This window comes from Triticum aestivum, chromosome 7A (genome assembly GCF_018294505.1).
Source record: "Triticum aestivum cultivar Chinese Spring chromosome 7A, IWGSC CS RefSeq v2.1, whole genome shotgun sequence".
NCBI lineage: Eukaryota > Viridiplantae > Streptophyta > Magnoliopsida > Poales > Poaceae > Triticum > Triticum aestivum.
The window spans coordinates 664,605,609-664,631,110 of NC_057812.1; the positions used below are offsets into that span (position 1 = coordinate 664,605,609).

At 44.4% G+C, this 25,502-nt stretch overlaps 1 protein-coding gene and 1 non-coding gene across 3 annotated transcripts; one reads left to right on the forward strand and one right to left on the reverse strand.

Moving 5' to 3' along the window:
• The first annotated feature begins 18,005 nt into the window (after positions 1-18,005).
• LOC123149090 (alpha-glucosidase) lies at positions 18,006-25,257 on the forward strand. Of its 2 annotated transcripts, none has more exons than XM_044568624.1 (4): positions 18,006-18,272; positions 22,532-23,193; positions 23,275-23,505; positions 23,613-25,257. In XM_044568624.1, the coding sequence occupies exons 1-4, from the start codon at positions 18,049-18,051 to the stop codon at positions 25,139-25,141; spliced, it is 2,646 nt and encodes an 881-aa protein (XP_044424559.1). In that variant the 5' UTR covers positions 18,006-18,048; the 3' UTR covers positions 25,142-25,257. The 2 variants fall into 2 exon arrangements, with proteins under 2 accessions (XP_044424559.1, XP_044424558.1); XM_044568623.1 differs by lacking the exon at positions 18,006-18,272 and adding an exon at positions 21,882-22,184.
• On the reverse strand, positions 22,387-22,459 carry TRNAR-CCG (transfer RNA arginine (anticodon CCG)). Its single transcript has one exon. It is a non-coding gene; the product is annotated as a tRNA-Arg (tRNA).
• Positions 25,258-25,502: the final 245 nt, after the last annotated feature.

The following is a 25,502-nucleotide window of genomic DNA, read 5'->3' on the forward strand; positions in this document are numbered from 1 at the left end:
GCCTCTACTTAAACCATTTAACTGAACTATCACGTAGTTATCAAAACGTGTATGTTCGATGTCCGAAACATCGACAAACGACGTTTGGGGTTCAGCACACTGAGTGGTGCATTAAGAACATAAGCTTTCTACTGTCCGCATAATTGCTACTATCAACTTTCAACTATATTTTCTCTAGGAACATATCTAAAACAATAGAACTATAGCGTGAACTACGACATAATTTGCAAAAGGTCTTTTGACTATGTTCAGGATAATTAAGTTCATCTTATGAACTCCCACTCAGATAGACATCCCTCTGGTCATCTAAGTGATCACATGATCCGAGTCAACTAGCCCGTGTCCGATCATCACGTGAGACGGGCTAGTTAACGTCGGTGAACATCTTCATGTTGATCGTATCTACTATACGACTCATGCTCGACCTTTCGGTCTCCGTGTTCCGAGGCCATGTCTGCACATGCTAGGCTCGTCAAGTTAACCCTAAGTGTTTTCACTGTGTAAAACTGTCTTACACCCGTTGTATGTGAACGTAAGAATCCATCACACCCGATCATCACGTGGTGCTTAGAAGCGACGAACTGTAGCAACGGTGCACAGTTAGGGGAGAACACTTCTTGAAATTTTGTAAGGGATCATCTTATTTACTACCGTCGTTCTAAGCAAACAAGATGCATAAACATGATAAACATCACATGCAATCAAATAGAGTAGTGACATGATATGGCCAATATCATATAGCTCCTTTGATCTTCATCTTCGGGGCTCCATGATCATCTTGTCACCGGCATGACACCATGATCTCCATCATCATGATCTCCATCATCGTGTCTTCATGAAGTTGTCACGCCAACGACTACTTCTACTTCTATGACTAACGCGTTTAGCAATAAAGTAAAGTAGTTTACATGGCGTTCTTCAATGACACGCAGGTCATACAAAAAATAAAGACAACTCCTATGGCTCCTGCCGGTTGTCATACTCATCGACATGCAAGTCGTGAATCCTATTACAAGAACATGATCAATCTCATACATCACATATATCATTCATCACATCCTTTTGGCCATATCACATCACATAGCATACCCTGCAAAAACAAGTTAGACGTCCTCTAATTGTTGTTTGCATGTTTTTACGTGGCTGCTATGGGTTTCTAGCAAGAACGTTTCTTACCTACGCAAAACCACAACGTGATATGCCAATTGCTATTTACCCTTCATAAGGACCCTTTTCATCGAATCCGTTCCGACTAAAGTGGGAGAGACTGGCACCCGCTAGCCACCTTATGCACCAAGTGCATGTCAATCGGTGGAACCTGTCTCACGTAAGAGTACGTGTAAGGTCGGTCCGGGCCGCTTCATCCCACAATACCGTCAAAACAAGATTGGACTAGTAACGGTAAGCATATTGAACAACATCAACGCCCACAACTACTTTGTGTTCTACTCGTGCAAAGAATCTACGCAATAGACCTAGCTCATGATGCCACTGTTGGAGAACGTAGCAGAAATTCAAAAAATTTCCTACGTAACACCAAGATCTATCTATGGAGAGACCAGCAACGAGTAGAAAGAGGAGAGTGCATCTACATACCCTTGTAGATCGCTAAGCGGAAGCGTTCAAGTGAACGGGGTTGATGGAGTCGTACTCGTCGTGATTCAAATCACCGATGACCAAGTGCCGAACGGACGGCACCTCCGCGTTCAACACACGTACAGCCCGGTGACGTCTCCCACGCCTTGATCTAGCAAGGAGAGAGGGAGAGGTTGAGGAAGACTCCATCCAACAGCAGCACAACGGCGTGGTGGTGATGGAGGAGCGTGGCAATCCTGCAGGGCTTCGCCAAGCACCTACGGGAGAGGAGGAGGTGTCACGGGAGGGAGGGAGGCGCCAAGGGCTCAGGTGTGGATGCCCTCCCTCCCCTCCACTATATATAGGGGCAGGGGAGAGGGGGGAGGCGCAGCCTTGCCCCCTCCTCCAAGGAAGGGGTGCGGCTAAGGAGGGGGGAGGAGTCCATCCTCCCCAAGGCACCTCGGAGGTGCCTTCCCCCTTTAGGACTCTCCCCTTTTTCCTATATCTTGGCGCATGGGCCTCTAGGGGCTGGTGCCCTTGGCCCATGTAGGCCAAGGCGCACCCCCTACAGCCCATGTGGCCCCCCGGGGCAGGTGGCCCCACCCGGTGGGCCCCCGGGACCCTTCCGGTGGTCCCGGTACAATACCGATGACCCCGAAACTTGTCCCGATGGCCGAAACAGGACTTCCTATATATAAATATTTACCTCCGGACCATTCCGGAACTCCTCGTGACGTCCGGGATCTCATCCGGGACTCCGAACAACATTCGGTTACCACATACAAGCTTCCTTTATAACCCTAGCGTCATCGAACCTTAAGTGTGTAGACCCTACGGGTTCGGGAGACATGCAGACATGACCGAGACGTTCTCCGGTCAATAACCAACAGCGGGATCTGGATACCCATGTTGGCTCCCACATGTTCCACGATGATCTCATCGGATGAACCACGATGTCAAGGACTCAATCGATCCCGTATTCAATTCCCTTTGTCTATCGGTATGTTACTTGCCCGAGATTCGATCGTCGATATACCGATACCTTGTTCAATCTCGTTACCGGCAAGTCACTTTACTCGTTCCGTAACACATCATCCCGTGATCAACTCCTTGGTCACATTGCGCATATGATGATGTCCTACCGAGTGGGCCCAGAGATACCTCTCCGTTTACACGGAGTGACAAATCCCAGTCTCGATCCGCATAAAACAATAGATACTTTCGGAGATACCTGTAGTGTACCTTTATAGTCACCCAGTTACGTTGTGACGTTTGATACACCCAAGGCACTCCTACGGTATCCAGGAGTTACACGATCTCATGGTCAAAGGAAGAGATACTTGACATTGGCAAAGCTCTAGCAAACGAACTACACGATCTTTGTGCTATGCTTAGGATTGGGTCTTGTCCATCACATCATTCTCCTAATGATGTGATCCCGTTATCAACGACATCCAATGTCCATAGCTAGGAAACCATGACTATCTGTTGATCACAACGAGCTAGTCAACTAGAGGCTCACTAGGGACATATTGTGGTCTATGTATTCACACGTGTATTACGATTTCCGGATAATACAGTTATAGCATGAATAAAAGACAATTATCATGAACAAGGAAATATAATAATAATATTTTTATTATTGCCTCTAGGGCATATTTCCAACAATTAACACCCAAAGAGTGATCATGTTTTGCTTCTGAGAGAAGTTTAGTCTACAGGTCTGCAACATTCAGATCCGTATGTATTTTGCAATTTTCTATGTCTACAATACTCTGCACGGAGCTACTCTAGCTAATTGCTCCCCTTTCAATATGTATCTAGGTCGAGACTTAGAGTCATCTAGATCAGTGTAAAAAGCTTGCATTGACGTAACTCTTTACGACGAACTCTTTTATCACCTCCATAACCGAGAAATATTTCCTTAGTCCTCTAAGGATAATTTTGACCGCTGTCCAGTGATCTACTCCTAGATCACTATTGTACTACCTTGCCAAAATCATGCTAAGGTATACAATAGGTTTGGTACACAGCATAGCATACTTTATAGAACCTATGACTGAGGCATAGGGAATGCCTTTTCATTCTCTTTCTATTTTCTGCCGTGGCCGGGTTTTGAGTCTTTACTCAATTTCACACCTTACAACTCAGGCAAGAACTCCTTCTTTGACTGATCCATTTTGAACTCCTACAAAATCTTATCAAGGTATGTACTGATCGAAAGTCTTATCAAGCGTCTTGATCTATCTTTATAGATCTTGATGCCCAATATGTAAGTAGCTTTACAGGCAATTCTTTCTTTGAAAAACTCCTTTCAAATTCTCCTTTATGCTTTCCAGAAAATTCTACATCATTTTCGATCAAAAATATGTCATTCACATATACTTATCAGAAAGTCTGTAGTGCTCCCACTCACTTTCTTGTAAATACAGACTTCACCGCAAGTCTGTATAAAACTATATGCTTTGATCAACTCATCAAAGCATATATTCCAACTCCGAGATGCTTGCACTAGTCCATAGATGGATCACTCGAGCTTGCACACTTTGTTAACACCTTTAGGATTGACAAAACCTTCTGGTTGCATCATATACAACTTTTTTTAATAAATCCATTAAGGAATGCAGTTTTGATATCCATTTGCCAGATTTCATAAAATGCGACAACTGCTAACATGATTTAGACAGACTTTTAAGCATCGATACGAGTGAGAAAATCTCATCGTAGTCAACACCTTGAACTTGTCGAAAACCTTTTGCGACAATTCAAGCTTTGTAGATAGTAACACTACTATCAGCGTCCGTCTTCCTCTTGAAGATCCATTTATTCTGAATGGCTCACCGATCATCGGGAAAGTCAATCAAAGTCCATACTTTGTTCTCATACATGGATCCCATCTCAGATTTCATGGCCTTAAGCCATTTCATGGAATCCGGGCTCATCATCGCTTCCTCATAGTTCGTAGATTCGTCATGGTCTAGTAACATGACTTTGAGAACAGGATTACCGTACCACTCTGGTGCGGAACGTACTCTGGTTGACCTACGAGGTTCGGTAGTAACTTGATCCGAAGTTTCATGACCATCATCATTAACTTCCTCACTAATTGGTATAGGCATCACTGGAACTGATTTCTGTGATGAACTACTTTCCAATTCAGGAGAAGGTACAATTACCTCATCAAGTTCTATTTTCCTCCCACTCGCTTCTTTCGAGAGAAACTCCTTCTCTATAAAGGATCCATTTTTAGCAACAAAGATATTGCCTTCGGATCTGTGATAGAAGGTGTACCCAACAATTTCTTTTGGGTATCCTATGAAGACGCACTTCTCCGATTTGGGTTTGAGCTTATCAGGATGAAACTTTTTCACATAAGCATCGCAACCCCAAACTTTAAGAAATGACAGTTTAGGTTTCTTGCTAAACCACAGTTCATACGGTGTCATCTCAATGGATTTTTAGACGGTGCCCTATTTAATGTGAATGCAACTGTCTCTAATGCATAACCCCAAAATGGTAGTGGTAAATCGGTAAGAGACAACATAGATTGCACCATATCTAATAAAGTACGGTTATGACGTTCAGACACACCATTACGCTGTGGTGTTCCAGGTGGCGTGAGTTGCGAAACTATTAGACATTGTTTCAACTGAAGGCCAAACTCGTAATTCAAATATTTCGTCTCCACGATCAGGTCGTAGAAACTTTATTTTCTTGTTACGTTGATTCTCCACTTCACTCTGAAATTCTTTGAACTTTTCAAACGTTTCAGACTTGTGTTTCATTAAGTAGATATACTCATATTTGATCAAATCATCTGTGAAGGTCAGAAAACAACGATACCCGCCGCGAGCCTCAACACTCATCGGACCGCATACATCGGTATGTATTATTTCCAATAAGTCAGTGGCTCGCTCCATTGTTTCGGAGAACGGAGTCTTAGTCATCTTGCCCATGAGGCATGGTTCGCAAGCATCAAATGATTCATAATCAAGTGATTCCAAAAGTCTATCCGCATGGAGTTTCTTCATGCATTTTACACCAATATGACCTAAATGGTAGTGCCACAAGTATGTTGCACTATCATTATGAACTTTGCATATTTTGGCATCAATATTATGAATATGTGTATCACTACGATCAGATTCTATAAACCATTTATATTAAGTGTATGACCATAGAAGGTTTTATTCATGTAAACAGAACAACAATTATTCTTTGACTTAAATGAATAACCGTATTGCAATAAACATGATCCAATCATATTCATGCTCAATGCAAACACCAAATAACATTTATTTTAGGTTCAACACTAATCCCGAAGGTAAAAGGAGTGTGCGATGGTGCTCTTATCAACCTTGGAATCATTTCCAACACACATCGTCACCTTGCCCTTAACTAGTCTCTGTTCATTTTGCAACTCCTGTTTCGAGTTACTAATCTTAGCAACTGAACCGGTATCAAATACCCTAGGGTTACTATGAACACTAGTAAAGTACACATCAATAATATGTATATCAAATATACTTTTGTTCACTTTGCCATCCTTCTTATCCGCCAAGTATTTGGGGGTAGTTCTGCTTCCAGTGACCATTCCCTTTGCAATAGAAGCACTCAGTTTCAAGCTTAGGTCTAGCTTTGGGCTTCTTCACGGGAGTGGCAACTTGCTTGCCATTCTTCTTGAAGTTCCCTTTCTTTTCCTTGCCCTTTTACTTGAAACTAGTGGTCTTGTCAACCATCAACACTTGATGCTTTTTCTTGATTTCTACCTTCGCCAATTTCAGCATTGCGAAGAACTTGGCAATCGTTTCCGTTATCCCTTACATATTATAGTTCGTCACAAAGTTCTAGCAACTTGGTGATAGTGACTAGAGAACTTTGTCAATCACTATCTTATCTGGAAGATTAACTCCCACTTGATTCAAGTGATTGTAGTTCTCCGACATTCTGAGCACATGCTCACTAGCTGAGCTATTCTCCTCCATCTTGTAGGCAAAGTACTTGTCAGAGGTCTTACCTCTTAACACGGGCATGAGTCTGAAATACCAATTTCGGCTCTTGGAACATATCATATGCTCCATGGCGTTCAAAACGTTTTTGAAGTCCCGGTTCTAAGCCGTAAAGTATGGCGCACTAAACTATCAAGTAGCCATCATACCGAGCTTGTCAAACGTTCATAACGTTTGCATCTGCTCCTGCAAAAGGTCCGTCACCTAGCGGTGCATCAAGGAAATAATTCTTCTGTGCAGCAATGAGGATAATCCTCAGATCACGGATCCATTCCGCATCATTGCTACTATTATCTTTCAACTTATTTTTCTTTAGGAACATATCAAAAAATAAACGGGGAGCTATAACGTGAGCTATTGATCTATGTGATCCATGTTTACATTGCGTTTCCTCCCTCCAAACTCCTCCCTTTACCTTCATGTGCAAGTTTTTACATTCCGCTGCTATACTCTTAGACTTGCATGTGTAGGTTGATTGCTTGACTTGTGCTAAGTTGCTAAAATCTGCCAAGACTTAAAATTAGGAAAATGATAGATTTTTATTTGGTCAAGTAGTCTAATCACCCCCTCCCTCTAGACATACTTTTGATCCTACACTACTGCTATTGTTACTGTTGCACTTGCTACAAAATCACTTCTATCATTGTTTTACCGTTACTATTGTTGTTGCTACTACTATCAAAACTATCATACTACTTTGCTACTGATCACTTTGTTGCAGATGATTAATCTCCAAGTGTGGTTGAATTGGCAACTCAGTTGCTAATACTTACAAATATTCTTTGGCTCCCCTTGTGTCGAATCAATAAATTTGGGTTGAATACTCTATCCTCGAAAACTGTTGCGATCCCCTATACTTGTGGGTTATCAAGACCTTTTTTGGCGCCGTTGCCGGGGAGCATAGCTATATTTGTTGAGTCACTTGGTTTTATTATCAATTTATCACTATGAAGTATCTGAAGGATGCTAAGACTAAGATTTTTCCCTCTAAGACGAGGGGAGGTAAGGAACTGCCATCCAGCTCCGCTTTAGATTCACCTTATGTTATAAGTAAACTTGCAACACCACCACATGTTATTAATCCTGATATGTCACAAGTTATTGATGATGCTACTTCTGCTATGAATGATATTTATGATGATGCTAGTACCTCGCTTGATGGTAATGTGCCACTAGGTGAATTTCTTGATGAACAAATTGCTAGAACTAAAGCTTTTTGGAATGCTGAAACTGGTGAAATTGTTGAAACTGATGAAGAGCTTGAAACTGAAAATCTTGAAACACCTATTAGAACTAGTCCTTCTAGATATGAATTGCCAAAGGTTCTGGAAGGTTATGTACTCTACCCTCCTATATAAATTTGGGTTGAATACTCTACCCTCGAAAATTGTTGTGATCCCCTATACTTGTGGTTATCATAGCTTCATCGGAAAGTTTGACAAGGGCCTAGATAGCTTGAGAATAGAATTTGCTCCACTAAAAATGTAGATATATTATTAGGCCCCTCTCGGTGTGACGGCATCCGTCATTGTCTGGCCAGACATAGGTGACTATGTCACGGGGATGCTGGAACATGTCAACGAGAAAGAAGAACGAAACTGGTAACAAACAGACCGGTATAGTGAGCATGTGCATGACTCAAGAAGATGTCGATATATCTCACCTCGGTTTTTTAAAGTATCGCGAAGCAAAGGGAATAACACATGATAACCAAAGATCCACTCAAATGTCATTCGGGTGTACTCATAGGGATTGATATGGATGTCCACGGTTCCACTATCGGTCATTGAACGAAAGTGGTTTTGTTCATGTCTATGTTTTACCGAACCTACAGGGTCACAAGCTTAAGGTAATCTTGATTTGTCGAGTGTTAGTAGAACAGGAGTAATGAGAAAATATTTGTGAAATAGTTTCATTAATATTCGAAATAGTTTTAAGAGGAACTGGAAGCGTTTTGAGGTCACTGGAAGGGTTTCAGAGTTTATCATGCAATACCTGGTATTACCGATAAATAATATATATAGGTGAAAAATGTGTCTGGTGATGTTAAATTAATAATAATAAGCTCTAATAATAGTTAAAAGGCTTTTATATTTAATTAAGGACTATGCTAATGTCCAGTCGACTGGACGTTAAGCAACAGATCCAAATGATCGATCCCGTGATTCATTTTTATTTCCTAGCGTGGTAGAAAAAACATGGTAAAAAGTGGTAAGGAGTAATGAGAAAATAGTTGTGAAATAGTTTCATTAATATTCGAAATAGTTTTGAGAGAAACCGGAAGCGTTTTGAGGTCACTGAAAGGGTTCCAGAGTTTATCACGCAATATCTGGTATTATCGATAAATAATATATAGGTAAAAAATGTGTCTGGTGATGTTAAATTAATAATAAGAGGCTCTAATAACAGTTAAAACGCTTTTATATTTAATTAAGGACTGTGCTAATGTCCAGTCGACTGGACGTTAAGCAACAGATCCGAATGATCGATCTCGTGATTCATTTTTATTTCCTAGCGTGGTAGAAAAAACATGGTAAAAAGTGGTAAGAGGTGGGAGTCGAACTCACTACCTCTTGATTCAAGATCGCTTGTCATATCCATCTGGTCTAGTTTCAAGTTGTGATTACAAAGAATGCCAATAAATATTTGTACTTCTACATACACGACCAGAAAAACAAATTGTTTTTCTTTCTTTCTTTTTTATTTACCAAATTTCCTTTCCTTTTGTACATGGTAATCCATGCGTCACAGACCTGATAAGTCACGCACCGCTGTAACCTTTTGACCCTAGGTAAAATGTTGTAATAATATACCTCGATAACTTATCTATAAAAGAGCATGGTAATTATATGCCACGAACCTAATAACTCACTTACAAACGTTGTGGTAACTTTGAAGAAAAAGTGTTGTTGTAACACACCTCGATAACTTATCTGTAAAAAGAGCATGATAATTTATACACCGTGATTCTGATAACTCACGCACAACATACTATGGTAAATTTTCTGACCGCATGAATTTTTGTTGCTGTAACAAACCCTAATAATTTCTTTATAAAGAGCATAGTAACATATAAGCCACAAACCTATTAACTCACTCACAAATACTTCGTAACTTTTCGCCAGAAGAAAAAAGTTGTTGTAACATACCCCAGTAACTTCTTTGTAAAGAGCATGATAATGTATACGCACGAACCTGATAACTCACACACAAACACTGTGATAACTCACGCACAACAAATATTTTCACCCAAGTAAAAAGTTGGTGTGGTGTTTGTACATAAGTTATCAGCGATGTGGGCACACAAAAGTTACCGGAATTACATTTTAAACAACCTTTTTTCCTCAGATTAAAGTTATCACGGTGTTTGTACCTAAGTTATCAGGTTTGTTGGCGTATATTACCATGCTATTTATACATAAGTTATCGTGGATGTGTCTTCAAGATTTTCTTCCCCGGATAAAAATTACCGTGGTGTTTGGACCTAAGTTATCAGGTAAGCGGTGCGTATATTACCATAATATTTTACACATAAGTAATTGAAGATATGATTTTAGGAAAGAAAAATCCCAGGTCAAAGTTTTTTTTTAAACATCAGTACAGACGCAAGTGCTCATACATACGCGCATACACTCACCCCTATGAACACACACACACATACCTACCCCTAAGAGTACCTCCTAGAGACTGAGCCGGTATGTCATCTTGAAATTTATGAAGTCACCGTAGGCGCCTTTTCGTCGACGGGAACGTCTCCTCCCACTAAAAGCGCATCGCTAGAAATCCTGAAATTAATTCAGGAATTAAACTCTGGTGGGCTGGGAATATCACAGTCCCTCTAACTATCCAACCACAGGTTGGTTCGCATCCCAGGCCAAAGTTATCACATTATATGTGCCTAAGTTATCTAGTCTATGGTGCGCATATTTCCATGCTATTTATATTGAAGTCATCAAGTTGGGTATTTAACCACTATTTTCTGTCGGATCAAAAATACCGTGAGTATTACGTACCACTGAAGATGTCGGAGTATATTTAAGCAACTTTTTTCTGGGTCAAAGTTAATATAATATTTGTTCATCAAGTTATGAGATCTATATCTCGCCAAAAACAAATTGTTTTCATGGGCCGGACCACTAGTATGCTATAAGGATGTTTGTACAAAAGTTATCACGATGTTTGTATATAAGTGATCAAGTTTGTTATGCGTGAGTTACCATGCTATTTACACATAAATTATCGTCAAACAACACTCCCCCACTCGACCAAAATTATCATGTATACGGTACTTATATTATCATGCTATTTTCACACAAGTTACTGGGGTGTGTTTCAAAAATGGTTTTTCACCTGATTGAAGTTTCTACAATATTTGTACATAAGTTATCCAGGTTGCCGTGAATAAATTGTCATGTTAAGACCATGAACTCAGCTCACATCTATGTACAAAGAGTACAAGAGTCTACTATGTTAACCGTGAGCTCAACTCACATCTCTAATATATTTTTGATAAAAATGTATGTTTTGTATATTTTTTGGTAAAAAGTTTGTAAGAAAAAACGAAAACGACAACAGAATACCAATCAATCAGATCTGTGAGTAAAAGAGTCTGCCTCAATTTGAAGGTATGAAAAGTATCTAACATGAATCAAATCACAACATAGAGTTTGTTTAGGTGGTTACTAGTAGATGCCTAATACTTCTTGGTCTGTTAGGTCGCTAACTGCCAGTCGGCAGGAAAATAGCATTCTCGTTTAATTAAATATCACCGGGCCTTAAAAGGCCAAGTGGTGGAAAGCATATTGGGCCACAAGGGCCCAAAGAGGTGGCGCTCCCCTTTCCCGTGGAAACGAGAGAGGAGAGGCCGAACCCCTTGTGTGGTGCCCCCTCTTCCTTCTCCAACATATGTATACTAGATGATTTTGTCACTTTTGGATACACAAAATTTTGGAGCCCCTCTAGTTCTCTAGTTCTAATTGGTTCTAGCTGATCTAATTAGAGTTAGACATAGATCCTTTAATCCTTATAATTAGAAGCCTAGTGTGGTTTTAATCTCGTCCCTTTAATTCTCTGACGATGATTAGCTTTGGACAACGATGCGGTGCCGGACTTGCAATATGTGGAGAGGTCGTTCTTTCAGTCTTATGTTCTAGGGATCATTCATCGACATTCGAGGGACTTCAAGTATGATCGACCCCGACTCATCTTCTTCCGCTGCAACTCGAAGTTGGTAACGATCTGATCCAAACTGTTATTGCATCTTCATAGTGTTCCTGGTTGATCGTAGGGATTTTTTTGTTTTCTAATACGTTTCCCAACAACACACATTGGTCAATTATTTGTAGAATGCTCATCGATCTTCACTTATATCTATTTGAGTTGAGGCATTGCTCTTGTACTTCACATATATATGTTAGAGCACAGTGATATATTTTTGTAAAAAAAAATAGGACTCCTTTGCCTTAGTTATATCTTTTTTGTGAGTTGAATAGTAATTTGGTAATTTGCATTGAATTATATGTTGGTCTTAAAAATAATAGGTATGTAGAATTGGTATAATAAAAACTTGCATGAACTTGTAGATCAATTGAACTAGATAATTGGGTTCCTTGCAATAATTTTGAGATAGGGAGTGAGTAATTTATTTGTGTGTAGCCTTAAGGACTTGCGCGTAGTTGAAAGGTGTCATAAGGTCATACACGTTAATACTAGGGTTGATGCCAAGAACTGAATGTCATTTTTGGTAGGAGCAAAAAATATGGCCGCATCATCGACATAAAGCGACGCATGGATTGGCCGATCTCTGAGCGGTTGGACATGCCCTTAAGAAGTTGCCTTGGCAAGGATGTGGTGCAGAGGATCAATGACAAGAACAAATAGCAGCGGGGAGAGAGGGTCGCCTTGACGAAGGCCCCGACCGTGCTTAATAGGGTCACCGGTAATACCGTTAAGTAACACATGTGATGAGGCCGAGGAAAGAAGAGCGGAGATCCAATCTCGGAAGCGACTCGGGAAGCCATGGTGGTGGAGCAAGTCCATCAAATAATCCCACCATCCCATGGAATCAAAGGTCTTCTTTATGTCAAACTTGAAAAGCAGGGTTGGCATATTTGTGCGCTGAAAGTTTATGCGTTGAAAGCGCTTCACCAAATTACGCACATACATAAAATTGTCATGGATAACTTGTACTCCCTCGGTAAAGAGTGATGTAGACGTTCTTATATTTTTTTACGGAGGAAGTAGTTGTTATGACCAGTTGGTTTCACTATATGAAACCGAAGAGGATGAACTCTCTTTTGGTTGTCATCACCATATTCCTTGCAGATCCAGGATGCATGAGTGCTCATCGAAATGTTACGCGCACGTCGAGCCAGAGAAAATGTGTGGCCTTTAGAAAAAGGTGTGCCTAGGACACATCTAGATGTGACATAACTATGTCACATCTAAGTTTTGTTTGTGGCTCTTTTGTTTTTTTGTTTTTTTGTCCGATGATGATTTTTCTTTCGCGCTGGTTTCTTTTTATGGGACAATCCTTCACGCCTGGTGCCCAGCTGTGTTTTTCTTCGTACAGGGTACCCCTAACTGGCCTAGCCCATTTTGCCCTTCGAACAGTAAAAATAATGAAATAGTAAAAAAAAAACTAAGGTTAACATAGATCGAACTAGGGACCTGACAACTTACCTGCGCTCCCCACTAACTAGTTGACATGAGTAGATTACGTGTCTGTGTTTTTCTTCGTACAGGGTACCCCCAACTGGCCTAGCCCATTTTGCCCTTCGAACAGTAAAAATAATGAAATAGTAAAAAAAACTAAGGTTAACATAGATCGAACTAGGGACCTGACAACTTACCTGCGCTCCCCACTAACTAGTTGACATGAGTAGATTACGTGTCCCAAAAGGTACGACAACATTAAGAAACCATCAACAGTGAGAAATTAGAGACCGGTTTTTGAAACTTCAAAATACGTTTTTTTTCTTTCAGAAAAGTGAGTATTTTTAAAACTCGGACCTTTTTTATTTTTAAATACTTTGTAAAACCTCAGACATTTCATGAAAATGCAAACCTATATTATTATTATTATTATTATTATTATTATTATTATTATTATTATTATTATTATTATTATTATTATTATTAAATCGGAACATTTTTTAGAAGCATGAACATGAACATTTTTTAGAAGCATGAACATCTTTTAAAACTCCGAACAAAATTTTTAAAATGCGAACATTTTTTGAATTTGTGTAAAAAATAGAACCATGAACATGAACATGATTTTTTTTCCAAAATTTGCGTACATTTTCGAAACACAAGCATTTTCAATTTTTTAAAAAGAAACATTTTGTCATGGATGGGTGGCTGTTCGTTTTCGGTCCTCAATGAGAGAGCCATGCTAATCTCTATCATGGTTGCACAAAAAATCATTTTACTTTCCAATAATTTGTATCAATGATTGTCTTGGAGAGAAATAAAAAAGGTTAAATTTAACATGGAGATCAAAGAGTTAGTTGCGAGTCGATGGGTTGACTTGCAACTAGGACCCTACAAACATTTGCCTCCTAGTTGCGAGTCGATGGTTGACTTGCAACTTGGCCCCTACAAACATTTGACCCCTAGTTGTGAGTCGATGGTTGACTTGCAACCGGGCCCCTACAAAGATACGCCCCTCCCCCCTAGTTGCGAGTCGATCATTGACTTACAATTGGGGTAACTCCAAAAAAGTGCGATGCATCCTAGTTGCAAGTTGATGGTTAACTTGCAACTAGGCCCCTACAAACATATGTCCCTCCCTAGTTGCGAGTCGATAGTTGACATGCAACTAAGGCCACTACAAAAAAATACAATGCATCCTAGTTTCAAGTCGATCATTGACTTGCAACTGGGGCAACTATAAAAAACTACGACGCGTGCCAATTGCAAGTCGATGATGAACTTGCAACTGGGCCCCTACAAACATACATCCCCTAGTTGTGTGTCGATGATTGACATGCAACTGGGGCTACTGCAAGAAAGTACAACGCGTCCTAGTTGTGAATCGATGGTTGACTTACAACCAAGCCCCTACAAACATACAACCCCCGATAGTTGTGAGTCAATGGTTGGCATGCAGCTAGGGCCACTACAAAAAAGTACGAGGCGTCCTAGTTGCGACTCGATGGTTGACACTCATCTGAGCAAATACAGACATACGCCCCCTAGTTGCGAGTCAATGTTTGACATGCAACTGGGTCACTACAAAAAATTACGACACATCATAGTTGCGAGTCGATGGTTGACTTGCAACTGGGCCCCTATAAACATACGCCCCTTCCCCTAGTTGCAGTTGATAGTTGACTTGCAACTAGGGTAACTACAAAAAAGTATGACACGTCCAACTTGCGAGTCAATGGTTCACTTGCCACTGCCCCCCTACAAACATACACCCCTCCTAGTTGCGAGTCCATGGTTGACCTGCAACTAGGGTCACTACAAAAAAAATACGATGCATCCTAGTTACGTGTCGATAGTTTACTTGCAACTAGGCCCCTACAAACATACGCCCCCTAGTTGCGAGTCGATGGTTGACATGCAACTAGGGCCACTAAAAAAATATGACACATCCTAGTTGCAAGTCAATGGTTGACTTGCAACTGGGTTCCTACAGACATACGTCCGCCCTACTTGCGAGTCGATGCTTGACTTGCAACTAGGGGCCCTACAAACATATGCCCCCTCTAGTTGCGAATCGATGGTTGACTTACAACTAGGCCCCTACAAACATACACCCCCTAGTTGCGAGTCAATGATTGACATGCAATTGGGGCCACTACAAAAAAGTACGACCCATCCTAGTTGCGAGTTGGTAGTTGACATGCAACTGGGGCAAGTAAAAAAAGTATGACGCGAGTCGATGGTTCACTGGCAACTGGCTCCCCACAAATATACGTCCCCCTAGTTCCGAGTCGATGGTTGACTTCAACTGGGCCCCTACAAACATATGTCCCCTTAGTTACGAGTCAATGATTGACTTTTAACCAGGGTAACTACAAAAAAGTTTGACATGTCCCAGTTGCGATTCGATGGTTGAATTGTAACTGGGCCCCTATAAACATACGCCCCTCCTAGTTCCGAGTCGATGGTTGACATGCAACTAGGGTCACTACAAAAAAGTACGGTGCGTCCTAGTTGCGATTCGATGGTTGACTTGCAACTTGGCCCCTACAAACATACGCCCCCTAGTTGCGAGTCAATGGTTGACATGCAACTGGGGCCACTACAAAAAAGTACGAAGCGTCCTAATTGCGTGTTGATGGTTGACTTGCAACTAGGCCCCTACAAACATATGTCCCCTAGTAGCAAGTCCGATGGTTGACATGCAACTGGGGCAACTACAGAAAAAGTAGGACACGTCCTAGTTGTGAGTTGATGGTTGACTTGCAACTAGGATCCTACACACATACGTCCGCCCTAATTGCGAGTCGATGGTTGACTTACAACTAGGGGCCCTACAAACATACGCCCTCCTCTAGTTGCGAGTCGATGGTTGACTTACAACTGGGCCCGTACAAACATATGGCCCCGTAGTTGCGAGTCGACGATTGACTTGCAACTTAGGCAACTATAAAAAAAATCAATTTTTGAGATGACTACTTCCAAATAAGGTGACTACAAAAACTACAAATAGCTCTATTCTGGAGTCGAGGGGTTTACATACAAACTTAAATCAGGATATATTGTGTGTGAAAAAACAACTAGGCAAACACTTGCTTACGCAGTATATAAAAAGATGACATGGAAAAAAGAGTGCATGAAACAAATAGGGGGAAACCAAAAAACAACATTCCCTGCCATCTCCGAGCCTCAGATCCGCCAGATCAGGTCGTCTCCTTTGGATTCGAAACAAAACAGTAGAAATGGAAGAACATAAGAGGGGAGTGACGACTCGAGGGAGGCTGCGGTATCGATGTAATATTCTCTCGGCTACACTCTTTGTATTCTAAAAAAACACAAACAAAGGCAACGTGGCCTAACACAAAAGAAAAAAGGCAAAACGGTCCTGCTCCGCTGTAGGCCTCCCAGCCCGACAGACTCTACAACATGGCCCGGATCGTTCATGACACGGGTGATCACTCTAGCGCGAAAACAAAGACACATTGGATCGGACGGCTGGACATCTAGATGTGCAATCACTAAATTTTGTCTAGATGTATTTTAGCAACCCCGTTCAAAAAACTAAGAGAAAAGAAACACAAATACGGAAACGACCGAAAAACAAATGGACAAGGATGCGTAGATCGCTCGTGCTGGGACAACAAACTACACGTGAGCCGTGCTAAAAATATGAATATTGAAAATTGCATATATATATATATATATATATATATATATATATATATATATATATATATATATATATATATATATATATATATATAGACAGAAAAAAGCAAAAAACTTGAGCATCACAGCCTAAAAAAACAAAAAGGAAAAAGCCAAGCCTAAAACACACAAGAGAGGGCAAAAAAAAAAACACGCCAGCAGCCCACGTAGAGATGCCAAAGAGCAGCAGCATACAGCAGGTCAACAAGGGCAACAACGGAGAAAAATGAAGAAGAAGAAAAATATAAAAAGAACTTACAAATGAAATTTCTGCAGTGAGTGGACACACCACAAAAAATAGACAAGAAAATGAAGCTCGAAAGAAAAAAAATGGTCCAGCTATATGACGTGAACATGCACACCATGCAGTTTTTTTTTTCAACGAAACAAAAAGAGTGGCCCGCCCCTCCCTGGCGTAACGACCATAACAGGCCAACAAACAAGAATGGGCCGGAAAAAAAAGACGGGGTGCAACGAGCGACAGCGACGAGGCAAACAAAAGATCGAGATTTTTGCACGAGATTACAACAAACAGATCCAATGGCCAGAGACTAAGATGTGACATCTTTAAATTTCATCTAGATGTGAGTTAGCAATTCCGTTTAGAAAAATCCACGCTGCCGTGTATGCTCGAAATACGCGCCAGCCTAGCATATCTTACACAGACGATTGATTGAATTGAAATTAAGAAACGCACACGGTGAGGAGGGGGCGGGCGGGCCGGTCAGCGGGAGTCTGCGCACGACGTGCTCGCCCGTAGACCACACGCCCCGCGCGCCACCGTTGCGGCAAGGAACCGCCCACTGGATCTTATCGCCGGCACCGGCCCCGATGCATCGAATCGCAGCCGCCGCCGAGGGCTCTGGAAGGAAGACCGGTACCGCGCCATACCGTTCTACCCTGGGCGGTGCCCGGCAACGGCCGGATTCCTTGATCTCTCGCGTCTCCCCCATGCCATGCCGTGATACCAACGGCCACCCAAAGCGGCCGCGATTGGTCCATTTGGACGGCCGAGGATTCTATAAGTACAGGTGCCGTCGCTCGCCGATGGACACAGCGACAAGCGCAAGGCCGGCACACACACTCACACCAACGGGACCCGATGGCGACGCGGTCGCTGCTGCTCCTCTGCCTGTGTCTCTGCCTGTTTGCGTCGCGCTTGTGCTCGTCCAAGGAGGAGGAGCAGCTCGCCGCCGGCGGGTACCGTGTCGCCCGCGTCGCGGTGGACGACGGAGGGAGGCGGCTGCGCGCCGAGGCCGAGGCCGCGGCCGCCACCGGCGGCGTGTCGTCCACCGGCGACGTGCAGAGGCTCGCCGTGTACGCCAGGTACGTTCATTCAGACATAAAGGTTCAACGCATGCTGGAGTACTTTTTTTCTGCACCAGACAAGCGTTGTGTGGACCTCGTGTAGTGGGGAGAGTCTAATCTAATTCGTAGTACGTACTGATTCGTGTCCAGTCCGCGTGTCGGATTACTCACGATCGAGCGACGAGCGTGACCACTTTCTTAGCCCAAGTCTACAGAGTTGATTCTCTGCGCTAGAAATCTAATGCTTCTGGTCCAGACCTAGGGCTAAGCTACAATACAACAAAGACAATCCAAAGACTTGTGCTCCGCTCGAACCGCACCGCACGCGCCGGCATCTATCAGAGAGCAATCAGCTACGCTGGTAGATGAGATGTCACGCACACACCCGTATCATCCATCGGTATCAACGAACGGCCGGCCACAAGGCAAAAGGCAGCTACACCGTAGTAGGAGTAGATGATATGTCACGTACGTTACGTACACGTACCGTCGCCATCTTTTGGCCCATGCATGCATGCTCGCACAACCCTCGCCGTCCAAAGGAAAGCCAGCAAAATAAAGGTGGTGCAGATAAGGTGGTCACAAAACTAACATTATCGGAGATATATGCATGCATGGTCCGTATAGTTCCAGAGTGCACACTGTCTGCTTTGTCATGCACCGGCTTCTTTCCAAAAAAAAAAAACAATATTGCAAGTAGCTCTGTCCGGTACCGTAAGTTATATGCCTTCATTCCTAGGGATGTGATGCCCACTTTTCAACCCCTTGACACTTTTTGGAGTCTACATTTCACCACTTGACTCTAGACCTTTTAAACTAGAAGATAATCCACACCTTGCCGTGGGAGCAAATGGTACAATTGATAGACTGATGATGTGGATGACTCTAGACCTTTCCGTTAAGTCTCAGTCAATTCTATATCCGTAAGAACTTACATTATGATATATGCAATTTCTTTTTTTTTTCTCTTACATTCTATGTCATTTGACTGAGACTTAGTTAAATGTCAGTCGACTGAGACCTATCCATACCCTTCATTTTAAGCATGAGATGCCCACTTTTCAACCCCTTGACACTTTTCGGAGTCTACATTTCATCTCTCGACTCCGGACCTTTTATACTGCTCTCTCCGTCTCATAATATAAGATGTTTTTGCAAGCTAACAGCTTGTAAAAACGTCTTATATTATGAGACGGAGGGAGTAAAAGATAATCCGCACGCTGCCGCATGAGCAAATGCTAGAATTGATAGAATGATGATGTGTATAAATTACAAGGATTAACTATGATGAGATGATGTGTTGATGACGTGATAGACATGCATGATTATTGACGTGGATGGGTTGCATAAATAGAAAAGATAGTTATAAATTGTGAGGACTGGCTACGATGACATGGTATGTTGATGACGTGGCAAACTTTCATGACTCATTGATTTGGATGAATTACATGGGTAGATAAAATAGGGACAAATTTGTGGAAATAAACTATGATGAGATGGCATGTTGATGAGTTGCATGGGTAGGAGGAAAAAATGAGACCGGACAGGACTAGTCCTTGGTGGTTTATTTTTATATAAAAGGGTCACCTGAGGCACACAGCGCCGAGTCCATGACTCGAACGTTGGTGGGCCGCGAGCACACCCGTTCTACGGCTGGTCATAGTGGGGAGTAACTTAATTACTACCTTTATAGTGCAAAGTAACATAGTACTCCCTCCGTTTTTATTTAGTTCGCATATTAGCTTTAGTCAAAGTCAAGCTTTACAAACTTTGACCAAGTTTATATACAAAAATATTAAGATATACAATAACAAATCAATAACATTAGATTTATTATTAAATGTACTTTCACATCGTATAGATTTATTACATAAATGTCTATATTTTTTTCTATAAACTTGGTCAAACTTTGTGAAGTTTGACTTTAATCAACTCTAATATGCAGAGTAAATAAAAACGGAGGGAGTAGTAATGTTATAGATGGCTTCATTTATTAGCTCATATACTCATTTTGCCTCGGGAAGCGCTATGTTACAGTAACATATTATGTTACCACAAGCAACTCTTTCCTCATTAAATACGTGCCACATAGGCAAAATTATCTAGGGATGTATTAAGTTACTATCTAAGTTACCCCACTATGGCTAGCCTACTAGCCACTTGTGCGGCGCTCGGTTCTCAAGGTAGAAAAAATAAATAGTGGGGATGTAGCGAACAACTGAATAAATAGAAGAAAATAGTAATTAATGAGATGACGTGTGTGGTGGGTGGCATATGTGCATGTCAAAAAAAAAGTTGTGAGGATCAACTATTTAGGTATATATGATTGCACCCTCAAATCCCGAATCATCTAGATTACACATACTTCAACTTCTACTTTCATATATTGTACAAAGAAAAATAATCTGAATCTTCTTAGTATTTTTTGTTAATCTTATGAGAGAAACCTACAGAGACGTTGAGATTGAAGCGTAAGCTTTGCATGGTTACCCTACACATCCTTCCTTACTAGAACAATTCTAATTTTGTTTATGTGTACCAATTCAACGACATTTTTGGACCATTTTTGTCGACGTTGACTGTGATTTTCCTAAAACTCATTTGATATATAAAATGAAAATGTCCAATGAGAAGCGCAACTTGCTCTTGCACCAATTGCATTCTTATACGAAAGTGCAAAATTTTCCTTTTTAGTAAACAAAGTTGCAATTTTTTCTTTCTTTCCATCGAATTAAAGGAGAGTGAAATTTTCAGCGGTAGCTTCAAACAATGTAGCCCCATCTGAACTTCATTTTAGATAAAACGCGCAAGAAGCGTCCTGCTTTCAATTAATAAAGCTCACAAAGACTACAAACAGTGATACAACCGAATAAAAGTGAAGCTACTGTACATGCTTACAAAAAAAATACAATTCAGATCATGTAATGAACATCATTTGTGTCCACAAAACTCACCACCAGCTACTGGCAGGAAAAAATACTACTACGGTAGTACTAGTAGTATAATATAGATCCAACAAAAACGCAAAGGCACACAATAGTATCCCGATCCTTTAGCTCTTGACACGATACGATGCTGAAACCACTGTGGCCAACAGCTTGCACGCATATGATCTTGTCAGGAATCCATTCATAGAAGCAGATTTTCCTCCACTTCTTTTCCAAAACCGATCAGAATTATTGGCGCTATCTTCGATCTGGCCAGACCTTGTTATTCAGATTTGTGCGTGGATTGCTCTTTTTCGTCTGATCAACATCTCAGTCGGTACAGCCAGTAATTAATAGTATTTCGTATGCGACTGCAGCAAGTTAGCAGCTCCAATATTCGTCTAACATTTCTTTTCCATTCGATCCAATATTTGGATCGGGCTCTACTAATTATTAGTTCAGGAAGTAATATTAAAAGAAGCACATCGTGTATCATCTTCGGGATCTGCTAATAAACTGGTCCAAAGCGCCGTGCCGTGTCAGTTCAGCCGTGGCGCGTATCCTTCCTCTGAAGAAACCAAGGATTTATATTTTTCTGACCGACAAAATCGCTATCGATCGATCACTCCCTGTCCCGACTCCCGACTGATTGATTGGCTGGTCGATCGCCACTGCCTACTTATTCGCAAAGCCCGATCTGTCTTGCACTCACTGTTAGCTGGCGCGGCCGGCCTCCTCCCTTTCCTGCGGCTGCGGGTGCTCCGATGGCGACGCCGTCCGCGCCAGCTGATTGTTCTCCGCCCCTCATGATCCTCCTCCTCCTCCTCGTCTTCCTCCCCCTCGCCGTCTCGTGTGGCGATGACGGCAGCGGCGGGTACGACGTCGTGTCGCTGACCCAGTCGGGGAGCGCTCTGTCGGCGCGGCTGGAGCTTGTGCTTGCCGGCGAGACGCCGGCGGACGCGGCGCTCGGGGCTGGTGCCCAAAGGCTCTGCCTCACTGCAAGGCAAGTGTTATGTCAGTAAACTCAGTATGATACCGATCCACCCGTGCGTAGACAGTCTGTTAGTTAGGAGTATGGTGACTTTGATGAGCCTCAGCTTCGATCATGATTGAGTCGATCCTTCAGAAAAATGTGCCAATTCATTTTGTGATTGCTTCGAGTTCATTATGCCGCATATAAAGGAGGGCAAAAAAGTTACAGTGACCGATCACACTGGGACTCGAACCCAGAATCTCCCGCTCCGGAGGCGAGCGCCTTATCCATTAGGCCATGCGACCACTGTGATATTCCACTTGTAATCATCTTACTTGTACATTTTCTCACCATTTTATTTGTGATGCCGGTGGCAGCCTCGAGACGGACAGCCGGCTGCGCGTGCGCATCACCGACGGCGACCGCCCGCGATGGGAGGTGCCGCAGGACATCATCCCGCGCCCGGCGCCGGAGGACGACCTCCACAACGCGCCGCCCGCCTCCTCGACGCCGCTCCAGGGCAGCCGCGTCCTGTCCGCCGCGGGCTCCGACCTCGTCCTCACCGTCCACGCCTCCCCGTTCCGCTTCACCGTGTCCCGCCGCTCCACCGGCGACGTGCTCTTCGACACCGCCCCCGGCCTCGTCTTCCGGGACAAGTACCTGGAGGTGACGTCGGCGCTGCCGGCGGGCCGGGCGTCGCTGTACGGGCTGGGCGAGCAGACGAAGGGCTCGTTCCGGCTGCGGCACAACGACACCTTCACGCTCTGGAACGCCGACATCGGTGCGGCCCACGTGGACGTCAACCTCTACGGCGCGCACCCCTTCTACATGGACGTGCGGCCGCCGGGGGCCGCCCACGGCGTGCTCCTGCTCAGCAGCAACGGCATGGACGTGCTCTACGGCGGGTCCTACGTCACCTACAAGGTCATCGGCGGCGTCCTCGACTTCTACTTCTTCGCCGGCCCCTCCCCGCTCGCCGTCGTCGACCAGTACACCCAGCTCATCGGCCGCCCTGCCCCCATGCCCTATTGGTCCTTCGGTACGCCGCAACATCTGCTTGTACTCTGCAAACTATGCGCTCTGTATCTTCATGCATCTGAATGTGTTTGGTTGGTTGCAGGGTTCCACCAGTGCCGGTACGGGTACCTGAACGTGTCTGACCTGGAGCGCGTGGTGGCCGGCTACGCCAAGGCCAGGATCCCGCTGGAGGTGATGTGGACGGACATCGACTACATGGACGGCTTCAAGGACTTCACCCTGGACCACGTGAACTTCACCGCCGCCGAGCTCCGGCCGTTCGTCGACCGGCTTCACCGCAACGCCCAGAAATACGTCCTCATCCTAGACCCAGGTCCATACATACACGCGACACGATCGAGTCGACCGATCAAACGTAGCAGCAAAATGGAGCTCTCAAAATGGTGGCACCGTCGCTGATGTATTTACCGATGATGACAGGGATCCGCATCGACGCGACGTACGGGACGTTCGTCCGCGGGATGCAGCAGGACATCTTCCTGAAGCGGAACGGCACCAACTTCCTCGGCAACGTGTGGCCCGGCGACGTCTACTTCCCGGACTTCATGCACCCGCGCGCCGCCGAGTTCTGGGCGCGGGAGATCTCCCTCTTCCGCCGGACCATCCCCGTCGACGGGCTGTGGATCGACATGAACGAGATCTCCAACTTCTACAACCCGGAGCCGATGAACGCGCTCGACGACCCGCCCTACCGGATCAACAACAACGGCACGCACCGCCCCATCAATAACAAGACGGTGCCGGCCTCCGCCGTGCACTACGGCGGCGTCACCGAGTACGACGCGCACAACCTCTTCGGCCTCCTCGAGGCCCGCGCCACGCACCGCGCGCTGCTGAGGGACACCGGCCGCCGCCCCTTCGTGCTCAGCAGGTCCACCTTCGTCGGCTCCGGCCGGTACACGGCGCACTGGACTGGCGACAACGCCGCCACGTGGGGCGACCTCCGCTACTCCATCAACACCATGCTCAGCTTCGGCCTGTTCGGCATGCCCATGATCGGCGCCGACATCTGCGGCTTCAACGGCGACACGACAGAGGAGCTCTGCGGCCGGTGGATCCAGCTCGGCGCCTTCTACCCGTTCTCGAGGGACCACTCGGCGATCTTCACCGTCCGGCGAGAGCTGTACCTGTGGCCGTCGGTGGCGGCGTCGGCGAGGAAGGCGCTCGGGCTCCGGTACCAGCTGCTGCCTTACTTCTACACGCTCATGTACGAGGCGCACACGACGGGGGCGCCCATCGCGCGGCCGCTCTTCTTCTCCTACCCGCACGACGTCGCCACGTACGGCGTGGACAGGCAGTTCCTGCTCGGCCGCGGCGTGCTCGTCTCGCCGGTGCTCGAGCCGGGCGCCACCACCGTCGACGCCTACTTCCCCGCGGGCCGGTGGTTCAGCCTCTACGACCACTCCCTCACCGTCGCAACGAAGACCGGCGAGCACGTCACGCTCCCGGCGCCGGCCGACACGGTGAACGTGCACGTGGCCGGCGGAACCATCCTGCCGCTGCAGCAGAGCGCGCTGACGACCTCGCGCGCGCGCCGGACCGCGTTCCACCTCCTGGTCGCGCTCGCTGAGGACGGCACGGCCAGCGGGGACCTTTTCCTGGACGACGGCGAGTCGCCGGAGATGGGCGGCAGAAGCGATTGGAGCCTGGTAAGGTTCAGCTGCGCAACGGGGAGCGACGGGTCCATCAAAGTGAGGTCGGAGGTGGTGCACAACTCGTACGCACAGACCAGGACGCTGGTGATCAGCAAGGTGGTGCTCATGGGCCACCGGTCGCCGGCGGCGCCGAAGAAGCTCACCGTCCACGTCAACGGCGCGGAGGTGGAGCCGAGCTCGCCAGCCGGCACACGGTACCAGAACGCAGGAGGACTCGGCGGCGTCGCCCACATCGGCGGGCTGTCGCTGGTCGTCGGGGAGGAGTTCGAGCTGAAGGTCGCCGTGTCCTATTGAGATTTAGGCAATTTCAGATTTGGATCATAACATTAATTGAATAAAGACGAGAAATTAAAGTCCAGATGAATGGCTTCAATTCGAAAATGAGATATAATGGCATGATTATTTTGCTAGTTCATGAAGAATTGATGTTTTTGACGTTGAACGGCTTTCAGTTCACGAATAATTGAAGCAATTCTCGTATCACAAACGGGCAGTGCGACCTGCCGTGGCGTGCCCAAGGAAATTTCAGTTTCAGAAATATTTCAGCTTTTGCCGAAATCATCGAATTTCACTGAAATTCAGCGATTAAAGTTTTCATTTCATCCAAAAGACCAAAATTTTCAACTAAATTTGAAGATCCAACTAAAAATTTAAA